Source organism: Zingiber officinale, chromosome 6B, assembly GCF_018446385.1.
Source record: "Zingiber officinale cultivar Zhangliang chromosome 6B, Zo_v1.1, whole genome shotgun sequence".
Lineage (NCBI taxonomy): Eukaryota > Viridiplantae > Streptophyta > Magnoliopsida > Zingiberales > Zingiberaceae > Zingiber > Zingiber officinale.
Window position 1 is genome coordinate 42,016,079 of NC_055996.1, and position 17,687 is coordinate 42,033,765.

At 39.0% G+C, this 17,687-nt stretch overlaps 1 protein-coding gene across 1 annotated transcript; it reads left to right on the top strand.

The window, feature by feature from the left end:
* The first annotated feature begins 15,989 nt into the window (after window positions 1-15,989).
* Window positions 15,990-16,982, top strand: LOC121990934. Its single transcript, XM_042544980.1, has 2 exons — window positions 15,990-16,491; window positions 16,549-16,982. Exons 1-2 carry the CDS (start codon window positions 15,990-15,992, stop codon window positions 16,980-16,982), a joined length of 936 nt encoding a protein of 311 aa, XP_042400914.1.
* The last annotated feature ends 705 nt before the right edge of the window (window positions 16,983-17,687 follow it).

Here is a 17,687-nt window from a genome sequence, read left to right on the forward strand (position 1 = left end):
TCAAAATTTTAATTTTAAACTTAAAAATTAATTTCAAAATTTTAATTTTAAACTTAAAAATTAATTTCAAAATTTTAATTTGTTTACTTAAAAATTAATTTCAAAATTTTAATTTTAAACTTAAAAATTAATTTCAAAATTTTAATTTTAAACTTAAAAATTAATTTCAAAATTTTAATTTTAAAAATTAATTTCAAAATTTTAATTTGTTTACTTAAAAATTAATTTCAAACTTAAAAATTAATTTCAAAATTTTAATTTTAAACTTAAAAATCAATTTCAAAATTTTAATTTTAAACTTAAAAATTAATTTCAAAATTTTAATTTCAAACTTAAAAATTAATTTCAAAATTTTAATTTTAAACTTAAAAAGTAATTTCAATTTTAAACTTAAAAATTAACTTCAAATTTTAATTTCAAACTTAAAAATTAACTTCAAAATTTTAATTTTAAACTTAAAAATTAATTTCAAAATTTTAAACTTAAAAATTAATTTTAAACCTAATCTCTAAATCTCCAGGCGCCCGGAGCTCCCTATAAATATGGGGCAGCGGGCGCCCCCAACCCTTGCCCCACAAAATCTTCACTTTTGCCAAGGTTCACTCCGAACCTCAGTGCGAGAGTATTTTAAATCAAAATTTTCTTGCGGTGAAGACGCTGTTGCAATTCAACCGAGGTCGTCAGATCTATATTTGCCGATGGCTCCTCGGTAAATCTTCTTCCCCTATCTGAAAATTTATTAGAATTTGTCTTCTCATTTTTTCTTAGAATATCTTTTTTATATACAGTAGGAAACGAACAAATACTGGTGCTGGACCCTCTAATGCTAGCATTGACCCTAGGTTTCCCACAGATGAACTAAGGCTTAAGTTTGAGTCAACCATTTATAAGGCCATTATGACTAAATGTATAAATAGATCGTTCTTTCTAGGTTCGTGTGCCTCCGTTATAGAGGTTATAAACCACTATAACTTAAGGAACCTTGTCGAATGTACTAGTCCAGTAAACATAAGTCTGTGTGCTGAATTTTGCAATAACCTAGTGAAAGTAGACGATCTCACCTATACCACTAGGGCAGCGGGTACTGATATCACGTTTTCCCCTACGACTATCCGAGAGTTTTTAGAGTTACGTCCATCTACTTGTCCTTTCTTGTGCTATCCTCCCAGGGATCTACCATTCGGAGATCCCTACTCACATATTACTCTCGATACGATTTATTCGTATTTTTTTGGAGGAGAGCGAGATCCTACTGTGACCCAGTTTAGGTCGGTAGAACTTCGAGTCCAGGACTACGCTCTTTATAGGGTCTTAGTCTATTGCATTTTACCACTGACTACTCGGGACATCGCTGTGATGCGCCCATTCCATTCATTTTTACTCTATGCCCTGAGTCATAGGTTAGAAATTAACATCAGCCTACATATCTTCTCCACCATTATCTACTCGACTGGATACGTGACTGATAGACGAATCTACATGCCGTTCTGTCACATTCTGACAGCATATATGTCCTCGTTGCACATTAATGTCACTAGAGGAGACATTGCCTATATGACCGAGTTCGATGTTATAGCAGCTAGGAATTTCTCCCTAGCTTGTATCCACGTAGATAGGGATCACGGGACTATGTCTTGGCAGAGGGGGGCACAGCACCAGCCCGATCCAGACGCAGAGGGGGACGAGTTCATGCTTGCACTGTTTCCAGAGGAAGCCGCACCGGCTCCACCACCGCCCCCAGCTCGAGCACCACGTCACGCTCCCCGCACTCTAGCCGACCGTATGACCGAACTAGAGAGAGCTATGGCGAGTCTCCAGCAGGAGAACTCTGATTTTCATCGGGACATACGGCGAGAGGAGACCCGACACACTGAGCTGATGGCGCTTCTCCAATCCTTGGGATCTGGACCACCCCCTTCATCATCTCAGTAGCTCTAGTTATGACTCACTTCTGTAGCTACACTACCTGTAAAATACTTTGGATCTATCTAGTGATATTTCAGACTTGCATTGATTATGTTCTATCTTGGTAGCCTAGGAATTTTGAATTTCAGAAATATTTTCAAAGATGATTGTTTTTAACTAATAGGTTCAAACATATATCAGTTTTTAAAATCTTCCTATTTTTAGATTTTTAAATAAACTTTTAGCCTTAGACTAGTTCAACATCCTTAGAGAACATGCACCCATAGGACTAGTTTTGAGCATCTCACCAAATCCCTAGGCTTACCTTGCGTGTGTTTGCCGACCAATAGAAAGGGGTGAGATGCATAGGCCACTTGCCTAAGACTTAAGATGCTTATTTTAGTGCATCGACATAAGTCTGGGCGTTAAAAACAAAATATATATTAATCAAGTTAAGATTGACCTTAACTTGACAGTGCATCGACATAAGTCTGGGCGTTAAAAACAAAATATATATTAATCAAGTTAAGATTGACCTTAACTTGACTAACCAAGTGAAAGCTGCTATCTTTTGATAAGTTAGTTAGTAACTAACTGGTTAGACATTTGATTTGATGTCAGGTCCAGGGAGAGGAATCAATTAAAATTTTTTCGATTTTTCAAAACATTTTTATTAAAAATTTCTTAAACCTATTTTTGAAAACTAAGTTATTGAATTTCAAAATTAGATTTAACATAGTTTTGAAAATTGAATTTAAAAATCTAGTTCTGAGAATTTGACTTTACTTAATTCTACTTAATTCTACAAAAATTAATTTTTGTAAACTAAACGTAAGTTTATAAACTAAGTCTTTTTAAAAATTTTTTAATTTTTTTTACAAACTTAGTGTTGAAAATTAAACTTAAATCAATCTTGAAATATATTTTAAAACTTAGTTTTGAAATTTTGCTTATGTTTGAAAAGAGTTGAAACCTGTTTTAAATTTTTTTTTTGAAATTTAGAACTTATTCTTAAACCTTAATCTTAGAAGTCATACTTGAAAAATTAGCTATTTTTCACAAAACTTAGCCGTTAAATCTGAATTTTTTTATATACACCTATTTTTGAAAACTAGCTTTAAAAAAATCAAGTCTTTTATGTTCTTAAGTCTTGAAAGTTGATTCCTTTACCAACTCAGTTTTAGAAAATCAATTTTACATAGTAGATCTTTTAAACTTCTCTCAAAACTTAGCTCCTTTACAAAAGATAAATTACTAAGTTTAACTCCCCCAGATTAACTTGACATGAATCCTTACTTTGTCTGAAGTCTGTATTTTTAATTACTTGAAACATGCTTATTTTTTATGAATGCCAAAGGGGGGAGGGTTAGGTGGGTTAAGTTAGCCAAACCAATTGAAAATACAAACTAACTTAAAAAACCTCCACATAATGATGTTATCTATTTTTCTTGCAAATATTTTCACTAACTTAACCAGGTTGTCATTCCATCAAAAAGGGGGAGATTGTTGGTGCGGTTAGCACTAACGATTTAACCGAGGTTTTGATGAATGATAAATAGGTTAAGTTAGGTTTATTGTTGATCTAACACTCTGATCGAGTGTGCAGGATAAGTCCAGACAGGTCGACGGGCTGACCGGATGTCTGACACGAAGCCCAGCTAGGTCGACGGGCTGACCGGATAGCTGGCACGAAGTCCAAGCGGGTCGACGGGCTGATCGGACGCTTAGGCACGAAGTCCAGCTAGGTCAACGGGCTGACCGGATAGCTGGCACGAAGTCCAGACGGGTCGACGGGCTGACCGGACGTCTGGTAGGTAAGTAAGGTAAGTCACTGGAGGGGAGTGACTGCGAGGACGCGTTCCTAGGAAGGGAACATTAGGCGTCGATCCGGCTTAGATCCATTTCGGATATCTAAGTCGAGATCGTGACTAGATTCCGGTCTCGAAAAGACGGAATCTGAGTCATACTTTTTCTGTTAATTCATACTTTATAAATTGTGCTAACAATCTGTGTTGCAGGATATATTTTGCCTCGGACTAACCTTGTTTTGCAGGAGAAGGAATCTCTGGAAAAAGGTGGTCCGGGCGCCCGGAGGCAACTTTTATCCTCTGCGTCGCCTCGCCACGTGGAGCATCCTGACTGGACTTGCCACGTCGCACCAGGGCGCCCGGAAGGGATCCAGGCGCCCGGAGCAGCATATAAAAGAAGCCCCAGGGGTGGAGCTTCTATATCATCTCAGAATTCCCAGATTGCTTTGCTGCTCTGTGCTCCAGCGACGCTAACAAAGCTCCGACAATGCGCCCTTGCTCTTTAAGCTTTCTTTTCTGTCGGTATAGCTTTGTGTTTTGTTTCATTAGCATTTCTTGCACTCTTTTTGTAATCACATTCGAATTGCTAGTGATTGCCCAACGAAAGTGGTCAAGGACCACGGGCCTTCGAGTAGGAGTCGTCACAGGCTCCGAACAAAGTAAAATCAATTGTGTTCATTTACTTTTCCGCTGCGTACTTTTACACTCGAGTTTTCGAATCAATATTCACCCCCCCATCTATCGAACGATCACGGTCCTACACTAACAACACATGAAAGATCCTACATCATATAAGAGCATGGGCAAGCATGATACCAAAAGAAACTTTGCTCTAGATCTTCCCTTTTTGTCTTGGCCGAAACTTCAAGATGAGGTAAATATATTTTTTTTTCTACAACATAAAGCATAACTTGTAAACTTGTAAATCCTAAGTGACCACCAATCTATCTTGTCCAAAACTTTCAAGGAAATTCATAAGATTTCAAAAGTGTTTTCATATAACACAAATCGATACTTCTTGTACTGCAGTGAGGGGATACTCACATCCTCGCTTGATTTTTCTTAGGGAAGAGACCTTGCTTGTGGAGCCTTCCTAGAGGGGAGCTTCTTGCTTGGGCTCGACAATGGTGAGGGGGAAGAAGCTCTTGGTCACGGTGAGGAGGAGGAAGGGAGAAAAATGAAGATTTTCCTTCATTTCTCCTTTTATTCTAAATGAGAAGAAGAAGGAAAAATGAGTTTTTCCTTCTCTTTTCCTTTACTTCTCCTTTAATGAAAAGAGGAGGCAAGAATTCTCTTTTCTTCTGAGAGGAAGAAGGCAACTCTAACTTCTCCTTCTAAATGAAAGAAATTCTTTTCTTACTCTTAACTATATTGTCACTTCTCTTTCTAACAATATCTTCTCTTGGTCTATTGGTTAACACATACATGTATCTAGTAAGAGATCCAAGGTTCAAAACCTTGGTCATCTCTTTTTGGTTCTCTTATTTTTATTGTTTTTGCAATTTTACATATAAGGCCTATTTTTTTTTATTCATGATAAAAATATCTAAAATCTTGCTAAGTACCCTATGGGTGTTACAGTCCCCCATACCTCATAAAAGTTCGTCCTCGAACTTAAAATAGTTCCTGGTGCTACGGTGGCCTACAACTTCCTGCTGAGTGCATCAGCCGCTTTGTTCGCTTTTCCCGGATGATAAAAGATCTCGCAGTCATAGTCCTTAACTAGCTCAAGTCATCTCGTTGTCTCATGTTCAGGTCCTTCTGTGTGAAGAATTATTTCAGACTCTGGTGATCTGTATAAATCTTACACTGTGCTCCATATAGATAATGTCTCCATATCTTAAGAGCAAAGACCACGACTGCTAGCTCTAAATCGTGTGTGGGATAATTTTTCTCGTGTTCCTTGAGTTGCCTGGAGGCATAGGCAATGACTTTGCCATTCTGCATGAGTACAACTCCGAGTCCTGATTTAGAAGCGTCGCTGTACATATCAAATCCTTCGTTGCCTTCCGGAAGAGTAAGAATTGGAGCACTGGTCAGTCTCCTTTTCAGTTCTGTGAAACTCTTCTCGCAGTCATCTGTCCATTCGTACTTCTTATTTTTCCGAGTGAGGGCTGTCATCGGTGCTGCGATTCTGGAGAAACCTTCTACAAACTTCCGGTAATAACCTGCTAGTCCGAGGACACTCCTGATTTCGCTGGCATTCCTTGGCCTATTCCAGTTACTGACGGCTTAAATCTTGATTGGGTCTACCATTACTCCATCCCTATAGATAACATGACCCAAAAATGATACTTGGTCGAGCCAAAATTCGCATTTGGAGAATTTTGCATACAGTTGCTTTTCCCGAAGAATTTGTAATACTATTTCCAGATGTTTGACATGCTCTTCCTGGGTTCTCGAATAAATGAGAATATCATCGATAAAAACTATCACAAATTTATTGAGATATGTTGAGAACACCCGGTTCATCAGGTCCATAAATAGAGCAGGAGCATTTATTACTCCAAAGGGCATTACTACGAATTCATAATGCACGTATCTTGTCCGGAACATCGTCTTTGGTATATCATCTTGTTTCACCTTTACTTGATGATAGCCAGATCGCAAATCTATCTTAGAGAAGACGGTGGCACCCTTCAACTGGTCAAACAGGTCGTCAATCCGTGGTAAAGGATATCTGTTCTTGATTGTAACCTTATTTAGCGCTCGATAGTCTATGCACATTCCCATAGACCCATCTTTCTTTTTCACAAACAGTACCGGAGCTCCCCATGGAGAGTGACTAGGGCGGATAAGTCCCTTGTTGAGTAACTCCCGTAGTTGTTCTTGAAGTTCCTTCAATTCAGCCGGCGCCATACGGTAAGGTGCTTAAGAAATCGGCTTCGTACCAGAAATCAATTCAATCTCAAACTCAATTTCTCGGTCAGGTGCTAACCCTGGTAGTTCATCAGGAAATACCTCTGGGTAATTGCATAAGACTTTGACATCTTCCGGCTTCAGTTCCCCTGCCTGATTTGTATCAACCACATGAGCTAAAAACCCAGTGCATCCATTGTCTAACATCTTTTGTGCCTTTAAAGCTGATAAAAACTTCTTAACTTCTTTCTTGGTCTCTCCGATAAATTTGAAAGTCGGTTCTGCTTCAGGCCGGAAAATTACTTTTCTATTACGACATTCTATTGTCGCACCGTACTTGCTCAGGAAGTCCATGCCCAATATAATATCATAATCTTGCATATCAAGCACTATCATGTCACAGTAGAGTTCTCTGTCTGCGATCCTGATGGGTGTGGCTCGCAACATATGAGTGGATGACATCACCTCTCCTGAAGGTAAAGTTGTTAAAAACTTACAATCTAAGACTTGGGATGACATGTCTATCTTTTTTGTGAAAGGTGTAGAGATAAACGAGTGTGTTGCCCCAGTGTCAAATAATACAGTAGCATGCTGACTGAAAATAAATATCTGACCTGTGACAGCAGTAGAAGCATTCGCCACTTCTTCCTTGGTGAGGGAGAAAATTATGGCATTCGTCGTCACTGGCGGAGCTTCCAATCTCCCTTGACTTATCTGAGAGCCTTCTAATGCAGCTTGCATCAGGTGTAGCTGTGGGGGAACACCTCTGTTTTGGACATGCTGTGGAGGGGGTGTCTGAATCTGAGTAGGACAGTTCCGAGCCATATGCCCTTCCATTCCACAGTTGTAGCATCTATTTGTGCCTATCCGGCATATTCCCGGGTGCTTCTTCCCGCAGGTGGTACACTGAGGAAACATGAGTTGCTTACTTGCTGGTCCACCCTTGGAGTCAGTCCCTTGCTTCCGCTTGCCACTGTGATTTCCTTTCCAGTTGGTTCAGGTATTCTGAGATTTTTGTCCTCCCGGCTGAGTTTGACTCTTGCCATCGCTCACTGCCTTCTGATAGTGTTCCGTGATCAGAGCACTGCTGATTAGTTCTTCGGCGGTCTGCGGTCTATTAACTCCGCCAGCCATATTCAGAGCTATCTCAGGTCTGAGCATTTTCAGCATAAGTCTGACCCTTTCTCTTTCAGTGCTAACCAATTCTGGACATAAGCGCGCTAAACGGTTGAATTTCTTGACAGCTTCATTAACTGACAGATCGCCTTGTCGGAACTCGGTAAACTCGTCATAATGCTTGTTTGTCACCCTCATATGGAAGAATTCTTCGAAAAATTCCGTCTCAAAGTTTGTCCATCTCATCTGATTTATCTGTCGTTTTGCTTTGACTCGGTCCCACCACATTCTGGCATCGCCCGTAAGGTAGAACGATGCGCATTTGACTTTCTCGTGCTCAGGCCAATCCAGTAACTCCACTATGCTCTCCACAGTCTTGAACCAGGCATGCGCGTCCCATGGTTCACAGTTACCGGAGAAAGCTTCCGGCTTCAGTCTCTGCCATTGAATCAGATATGCCTCCTAACGAACCACTGGAGCTGGGCCTACCGGTGGTGCAGGTGCCGGTGGTATTGGTACGGCTGTAGGTATTACTGGTACTACGTTCTGGTGTCCTGGTGGGGTAGCAGGATTCCCCTGTTGATTCAGCAGAGCAGTGATCATCTGCTGCTGTTCCGTAACCTGACGTTGGAGCTCGGTAACTACATGCATCAGATCAGGTGGAGGTGCTGTCTCATTTGCTCTGGTATTACGTCTTCTAGCCATCCTTATCTTCATTAATGACAATAGAGCTAGCGTAAGTTATTATCATTTCTAACCAGACTAACGAAAGGTTATCATCATTTCTAACTATTTGTAAGTTTGTTGTGTTATCATCCCTAACCTACCATCATTCAACCTAAACTAAAACAGTGACTTAAAAGGATAAAGTAAGCATGCATACTACTAAAGCATCATAAAAAAAAATATAAACTAAGCATAAGCATCATAAAAAGAAATATACTAAGCATAGAAATTCTTACTTGGAGCGGCAGGATGTAGGCTTGATGTGTGTGTAGTGGAAGGTAAACCTGGCTCTGATACCGACTTGTAACGCCCGCCCTTCCAGGGACACTCTGACTGCCCTTAGAGGGACGGGGTTACTTACATTCACCTAACATACTAATGCATATGAACTCATGGCAGCGGAAGACATACTTAAAAAATTTTATCATATGCATTTGATTGTCTTAAACATGGCATGTGAATCATAACTTATTAACATTTTACCATATCATAATTATTCTAACATGAGCAAAATCTCATAAGAGCATAACATACTGGCTCAAACTATCATCATAAGCATAGGGTCCAAACTTAGTTCACATGCACAATTTAACCAAATATAAATTTAAACTTAATTTGATCTATTCATCATGCCACTTCCACACACATCATCATTGTCATTCCTGTTGCTCCCCTTAATTCATCCATTTCTTGTCTTTATCTGCAGTACAAGGAACATAAAACTATAAGCCCAAAGGCTTAATGAGCTCCTTTCCTACTCATAAAACATAGAACACATAACACAACATAGTATGTGAAACAAAGCATATCATAACATAGCATGGAGAATCATAACATAGAACACATAAGAAACATAACATATCATAACATGGCATGAGGGAACATAATGTAAACATATCATCTCATATAAGGAGCATAACATAGCATAACATGGCATGTGAGTGCATATCATGAACATATCATATCATGTAAGCACATATCATGAAACATATCATATTATGTAAGCATGTATCATAACTCATACCTGTTCATAATAGTGCATAAACAATAATTCATAAAATATGTGCATGTAGATGCAAGATGTATATATTTTTTCTAAACATGTATCATGGAATGCACATATGCATCATGTCCTTTTTCTTTTTTTTTTTAAACATATCATATACATACTTGAACATAATATCATCATGAGGGCTCGGCTTGTACCACATACATACATAAATGCACGCAATCCCTAGGACAGGGTAGCTAGCCCCGAACCTACTAGGGATCTAGGTCCGTTCATAGTCCGTCGACCTAGGGGCGTACTAAGGAGCTCATCCCTTTTTACGAGGCCCGTTTCATAGACCATCGACCTCGGGGCGCTTATGGAGCCCACCCTTGGTACAAGCCATATAAAATAAAATATCATGTCATACATATCATGTCATCATGCATATCATATCTTATCATATATGTCATAATTTCTTGTCATATCATGAAGAGAGCTCTTGATCCCATCTCAAGGGAAGCATCTCTTTGTCATACCATGAAGAGTGCTCTTGATCCCAACTTAAGGGAAGCAACTCTTAGACTTTTCTTCTTACATAAGCCTTTCATACATATATCATGAAACATAACATGTTCGTATCATAACATAAAACATAACATGTGATCTTCATAACATCAAGCATGACATATCATATCATGAAGCATAGCATATCATATCATGAGCATAGCATATCATATCATGGAACATAGCTTATCTCATAACATAAGGCATAACATATCCTATCATGAACATAGTATATCATATCATGAGCATAGCATATCATATCATGAGCATAGCATATCATATCATGGAACATAGCTTATCTCATGACATAAGGCATAACATATCATATCATGAAGCATGGAACTTAAACTAATCACATATCAAAGACCATACATCATGAGAAAACATAAGCATGCTTGGTTAGATTCACTCTAGACCCATTTATCCACCTTGGCCGAAACCTTACTAATTGGATTTCCCTTTTTTTTCCACTATAAGAAGCATGAAACTAAAGCCACCTATAGACAAATAACCATATATAATAAATGGGCATAAATAAGCATGGTTAGTTTGCAAGACATGGCTCTAAGTCTCTACACTTGCTTGGTCGAACCCTAAGGTGAAGTTCTAAGTTTCATTTGTGTAACATGTAGAATGAAAACTTATCTAACAATATACCAAAGATCATATATCATGTAGAAACATAACTAAGCATGATTAGGTTTCAAAACTTTACCCTAGGTTTGACATTCCCTCTTGGCCGAAACCTACATTTAGGGTTTTAAGTTTTTCTAATGCCACATGTAACATAATGACTTAACCTATCTTCATACAAGATATCATACCTCATGAGTAAGCATAAATAAACATAATTAGATTTCAAAACTTTCCTCTAAGCTTTGTCTTTCACTTCGGCCGAACCCTATAAATGGGGTTTTAAATTTTTCTAATGCAACATGTAACATAATGACTTAACCTCACCATATACAAGATATCATACCTCATGAACAAGCATAAATAAGCATGATTGGGTTTCAAATTTTGACCCTAAGCTTGGTATCATGTCTTGGCCGAAACTTTACACTAGGGTTTCCATCATTTTTTTTTTGTTACCACATGAAGCATAACAATCTAAGCTATCAACATATAAAAATTCATATATCATGTAGGAGCATAAACAATTATATTTTCTTTTCAAAATCTTGCCCTAAACCCTATGATTCATCTTGGCCGAAACATTAGGTTAGGGTTTCTAATTCTTTTAATAACATATAAGGTCTTAAAAACTTAAACTAACAACACATAAAAGATCCTACATCATATAAGAGCATGGCCAAGCATGATACCAAAAGAAACTTTGCTCTAGATCTTCCCTTTTTGTCTTGGCCGAAACTTCAAGATGAGGTAAATATATATATTTGTTTTCTACAACATAAAGCATAACTTGTAAACTTGTAAATCCTAAGTGACCACCAATCTATCTTGTCCAAAACTTTCAAGGAAATTCATAAGATTTCAAAAGCGTTTTCATACAACACAAATCGATAACTACTTGTACTGCAGTGAGGGGATACTTACATCCTCGCTTGATTTTTCTTAGGGAAGAGACCTTGCTTGTGGAGCCTTCCTAGAGGGGAGCTTCTTGCTTGGGCTCGGCAATGGTGAGGGGGAAGAAGCTCTTGGTCACGGTGAGGAGGAGGAGGAAGGGAGAAAAATGAAGATTTTCCTTCATTTCTCCTTTTATTCTAAATGAGAAGAAGAAGGAAAAATGGGTTTTTCCTTCTCTTTTCCTTTACTTCTCCTTTAATGAAAAGAGGAGGCAAGAATCCTCTTTTCTTTTGAGAGGAAGAAGGCAACTCTAACTTCTCCTTCTAAATGAAAGAAATTCTTTTCTTACTCTTAACTATATTGTCACTTCTCTTGGTAAGAGAATATCTTATTGTCAATTCTTTCTAACAATATCTTCCCTTGGTCTATTGGTTAACATATACATATATCTAGTAAGAGATCCAAGGTTCAAAACCTTGGTCATCTCTTTTTGGTTCTCTTATTTTTATTGTTTTTGCAATTTTACATATAAGGTCTATTTTTTTTTATTCATGATAAAAATATCTAAAATCTTGCTAAGTACCATATGGGTGTTACAAACAGATCCTTTAATTTTTTTTTACCCCAGATTATAATAAAGAACAGATCCTCAACCTTGAAAATTCAATCTTTCTTGATAATTTTTCTAAAAACCATGCTACCTATGTATCCATACGCATTGACCAGGAAAAGCCTTTTTTGTTCTCAATACTATTTATTTTATAATATTAACCACGAAAAATACGAACCTGACTAATTAGTCAAAACTCCTGGTCTAACTAATTTACACGTTGACCAAGTGTGCTGCCTCGAAATCAAGAAATCAACGGGCCACAACATCCTTAACGGGCATCGTCTCCTCCGAGCTCGGCGCCCACGCCCTGTCGATAGCATCGTTGCACGATTGCGCCAGCACCGTCAACCCAAACGCAATCTCACTGAGCCTTGACCTCTCTCGCGTGCACGCCATCACCATGGCCGCTACCGTCACCGCGCCATCCGCGCGCGGGATATACAACCCCTTCAACTTCAGGTCCATCCACGTCCTCAGGTGCACCCCTTCTCCTCCACCCCCAACACCGCCCTCATCTCTGTCCACATAATGCCCCCCGCCTCCCTTCCATCCCGACAGTAGCACCCCCAAGTCGAACATGTCCACCGACGGCTGCAGCTAGCCCTGCCCACTCTCGCCAGCTTCACCTTGGAGAAGTTCAATATCTTGGCGTTTTAGTACACGTCCAGCAGCACATGTTAGCGAACAATTTATCGCGGGAGATTTTTGGGACTTTAACAGAATTTAAATATATAAATATAAATTCAACTTATTTATTGTAATGATCTGAGTTGATAATCTTATATTGTCAACATAAACTGATGTCTACAAGTGCCGAATGCAGATTTCCCAGTGGCCGAATGTGTAAGGTCTCCCAAGTGATTATTTGAGGAATTTAATTAAAAACAACAATAATAAACTAAGGTCTCACGAGCATCGAGAAAGAAATTTATTTACTAAATTTTCTATGAATTATAGGTTTTTTTTTCAGGATTTAAAAATGAATTAGAAAGCCACATTTTAAGAGGATAGAATAATTAAGCTTGAGGTAAGTATATGATACCCAATTAAACTAAGAGTTGATTAACTCTAATTATCCAAAGTTGAAGCTAATTAAGCTAGGTATAAAGCACCCTTACCTAGGTTCGGTGGTTCCTTCTCCTCACAACTCTAAATCGCCACCACCTACCCACTAATCTCCTCCGCTGATTGCGATGGAACTCTTCCCCGTGGCCTGAGCTCCGGCAAAGCTCTACCCACAATGACGCACATTACGATCGGACGTCGGGACCTTTAGCTACTTCATCGACAGTGCAATAACACTGGGCGAGGACTGCCGACGGCGATACAAGGGAGAGAAAGGCAAGTTCATATCCTTATGATTGTGTGAGATCTGTGAGGTAAGGGGGTAAGAACTTAGAAGGTGTGATATGTTCATCTATGTGATCAGATCGGTGGGGTGGTTTGCGATTGGTTTCTTCTATCCTGTAGAGATTCGATTTGGCTTGAGGTTTCGTTATGGTTCTTGCTTGGTTCGCATTGTTTCTGGATTTTTCCAGTGCATTCTGTTTTTGGATGGAGCTCGATTTTCTTTGAAGTGTTCTTCTCGTGGTTCTTGTGGTGTTCGATTGGCTGTTGATGAGTTTGGATTCGTTTTCTCATGTGTTGTTGATGTTTCGAGTTTTCTGTGTGGCACTTACTTGTTTAAATACTTGACTGAGATGCTAATTGGTGGAATAAGTTGTGATTTGAGCTTCCGCTGAAGTTCTAGATTCGATTTGAGGCTCCTATGATGTCTTCGAATTGATTTTGTGATTTCCGGGAGGTTCTTGCATTGGAGTTTCAATCTCCGAGATGTTCTTGACAAATGGTGGCTCGATCGAATTTCCGCAAGGATTTGAGGCTTTTGATTGAAGATGCTCTTGTTCTTCCTACCATTCTTGGATTTTAGGGCAGATAATTAGATTTTTGATTTATTGTGGAGTTGTATAGATTTAACTCGATATCGTTCTGCTTCTGTATGGATTTAATCGAGGATGTTCTATTTTTGGGTTAAGCGGTGGATTTGTAATTTGTTTGGTGTCCTGAGTTTCCTTCCGACAATCAGTGATTGTGGTGTTCTTGAGTTTCTTTTGAGAACGGTTATTTTGTGGTTTTGTTTTCCGAATAGATGTGGATTTGGTTTGGATTCAATTCAAGTTTATTTTGCGTCTCTGTAAGATTGGATTGGTGTTTGAATTGGTGACTTTGAGATTGATCAAGTTCTCAATCAGATTATTTTTGTTTAATTGGTTAGCTTTGTTGAACTTGGGGTGTTAGTGACTTGGGATTTGGTCGGTTTTGGTTGTTTTGCTTGGAAATCGAATCAATGGTTTTGGGATTCTTTTTGGGTGGACATGTTTTGGTAGTTACACCTATAGAAAGAGGCATGAATTCTATGGTTTACACTTGGAGATGGGAATTCGAAGTGGATTCTTCTAGTTTTGATAACTACTATAGGTGCTGAATATTTCTCCTTTAGTACTTAGTTACGTATTGCAAGCTTTTAGTTGTTATTATTTTATTTTGTTACTTCGTTACATATGAGTTAGGTATCTGTTCAATTCTTATTCTTGAGTTATGTTTAATTTGAATGTGAAATGGTATGTCTACTGACTGATCGGAATGAACTAATGACATAGTTATAATGTGGATAGATTAAGTTTCTTATGTATCTAATTGGATGGGTATAATAAACATATGTGGTGACAATACAGGTTGGGTGCCTTGAGATGAGCTATGGGGAGGGCCCTTCCAAACACGACTGATACTGTAAATTATTATTAGTTTCGGCTATATGATTGCATGTTCTCTAGGAGGTACCTCTAGGGTCATGAAACTGTTGGCTGGCTCTATTAGTGGTTACCGGATATGTGACATATTCATTTTATTAGCTATGTAGGATCACTTGAGCATCGTAAACTTTTCTTCGCTATACTGTATTTGAGTTATGTTTTTATGTTGATTTCTAGTTGTTATTTCTGCTACTTTATGGATGCCCCTTTTATTCATATTGGATTGTGTTTGCTGGGTCCGTAGACTCATGATGTCTACGTTACAGGTGATGATGACTCTCAGGATATGACAGAAGGTCTACGGACGGAGTAGATGAGGAGGCAGAATGGACGCATGTACTGTCTGGACATTTAGGAGTGCGGGGCATAGTGGTTTCATTGCGAGGGGTTTTTCTTATTATTACTTGTAAGAGAGATGTTTGAGGAATTATTGACCTTATTCAATAAATTGTTGTTTGAGATGTTGTCATTTTCATTGGTTAATGGTTATTTTCTTTTGTGATGGGATAATACTATGTTTATCTACCTAGCAATTGTTGAGAGGGCAGTCCTTTTGAAAAAACAAACTTGAGGAATAATCTAGGGATGTTTTAGTTGGTATCAGAGCACACTCCTACGGGACATCATGCGCAAGACATTCCATCAGGAACTCGACTACTTCAACCAACAAGTTTATAAGATCTATGTTTTTATAGTTCTTCATTATTGTGATAACTTAGCCATGTTATAATTGATATATTGATATGTATTTATGACAACAATGAAAATATATTGGAAACATACAGGTTATGGTTGGTCGAAGGAACAACAGTGAGTTTGGTGGCCAAAACAATCAGTTCCTAGTGGGACTTACTGCACTTCTATAGGAGCAGAACCGTATTCATGGGGAGCAGATTCAACAATTATTGCAGGCTAGGGAAAAGGAGAGTGCACCTAAACGTCCTACACCCAATGTGCACCTGGTCTACAAACAGTTTCGAGAGCTCGGACCGACAGAGTTTAAAGGCACCACAGATCCGATCGTTGCAGAAGGATGGGTTCGATCCTTGAAAATGATATATGACTTCATGCAGCTTGCAGATGTGGACAAGATCAGGTGCACGATATTCATGCTACAGGACGATGCACGAGTATGGTGGGAGGGTGCACGATTGACATTGGATTTGGTTACATTGACTTGGGCTGATTTCAAGGAAGTATTCTATGAGAAATATTTTACAGTCGATAACAGAACCCGACTGGCGAGGGAGTTCTTGGAGCTTCGCCAAGGAGATATGACGGTGGCTGAGTACGTCAGGAAGTTTGAGAGGGGACGCTACTTTGTACCCATGATTGCCAGCCAACCAATCGAGGAGCTGGAGCACTTTACGAAGGGATTGAGAGCTGTCATTCGTCATGATGTTAGATTAAGTCGGGTCACTACATTCAGAGAGGCAGTAGACCAGACATTGATGTCTAAAAGGGACAGGAATGAAATAATCAAGGAACCACAGAACAAAAGATTGAGTTACCAGGGAAGGGATCAACAAGAGCCGGGCAAGAAGCAGTATGTTCTTAGTCAGTTTCAGGGCAAGCAGTCGTTGAAACAGACACAACCACGTCAACGATATTAGAAATCACAACCAGCTGAAGGTACTGTCTCCAAGATTGAGAACAAAGTTCGATGCCTCAAGTGCGAGAAGATTCATGCCGAGCAGTGTCTGACGGGTACAGATGTTTGCTATCTGTGTAAGAAGACAGGGCATTTTGTTAGAGATTGTCCACAGCTCAAGGAGCCAACCAAAAAAAGGGTATTTGCAATGACACAAGAGCAGGTGGATATGGATGCGGCTATCATCACAAGTATGATTTTTGTTGCCAACATACCAGCTCATGCATTAATAGATTCTGAAGCTATCCATTCTTTTATATTTGTGGCTTACATTGTAAAATTGGGCATTACACCTGAACGAATGTTTAAGGGATATAGTGTTTCTTTACCTTCCAGAGAGGAATTACATAGTAACAGAGTGGTAAGGAACTACCAGATGATGATGCAAAACCAAACAGTGGATGCATAACTCATCGTGCTGGAAAATGGCAGAATTTGGTGTGATCATCGGAATGGATTGGCTGACTCAGCATGAGGCAGTCATCAATTGCAAATAACGGACGGTTAGGTTGAAGCTATCAAATGCAAAATTCTTCATTTTTTATGCAGTCCCAAGACCGACCTTCCCTCACATGATTTCAATCTGTATAGCTCGACGAATGCTAAGTAAGGGTTGTGAGGGCATGCTAGTCAATATTATAGTGGATGTAGAGACTCGTCGACCAAGTTTGGAGGAAGTGGAGGTAGCTCAAGATTTTCTAGAAGTGTTCCCGGATGATATTACGAGTCTACCCCCTATCGGGAGGTGGAGTTCGGAATAGAATTGATACCGGGGACCACACTAGTGTCAAAAGCACTATATCAATTGGCACCTACGAAAATGAAAGAATTGAAGGAGCAGTTGCAGGAATTACTGGATAAGGGTTTCATCCGACCAAGTTTGTCACCATGGGGAGCACCATTGTTGTTTGTTCATAAGAAAGATGGGACTATGCATCTATGCATTGATTATCGAGAGCTAAATCGAGTTATAATCAAGAATAAGTACCCATTGCCCAGGATTGAAGATCTGTTCGATCAGCTACAAGGAGCAATAGTGTTCTCAAAAATTGATTTGAGATCAGGATATCATCAGATGAAGGTGAAAGAGAAAGATGTTCATAAATCGGTATTC

Bases quoted from the DNA above. Each gene is read 5' to 3' on its own strand.
- LOC121990934 (XM_042544980.1), top strand. From the start codon at position 15,990: ATGCAGCTTGCAGATGTGGACAAGATCAGGTGCACGATATTCATGCTA. The intron at 16,492-16,548 runs GCAAGCAGTCGT...AATCACAACCAG, and splicing joins TGTTCTTAGTCAGTTTCAGG to CTGAAGGTACTGTCTCCAAG.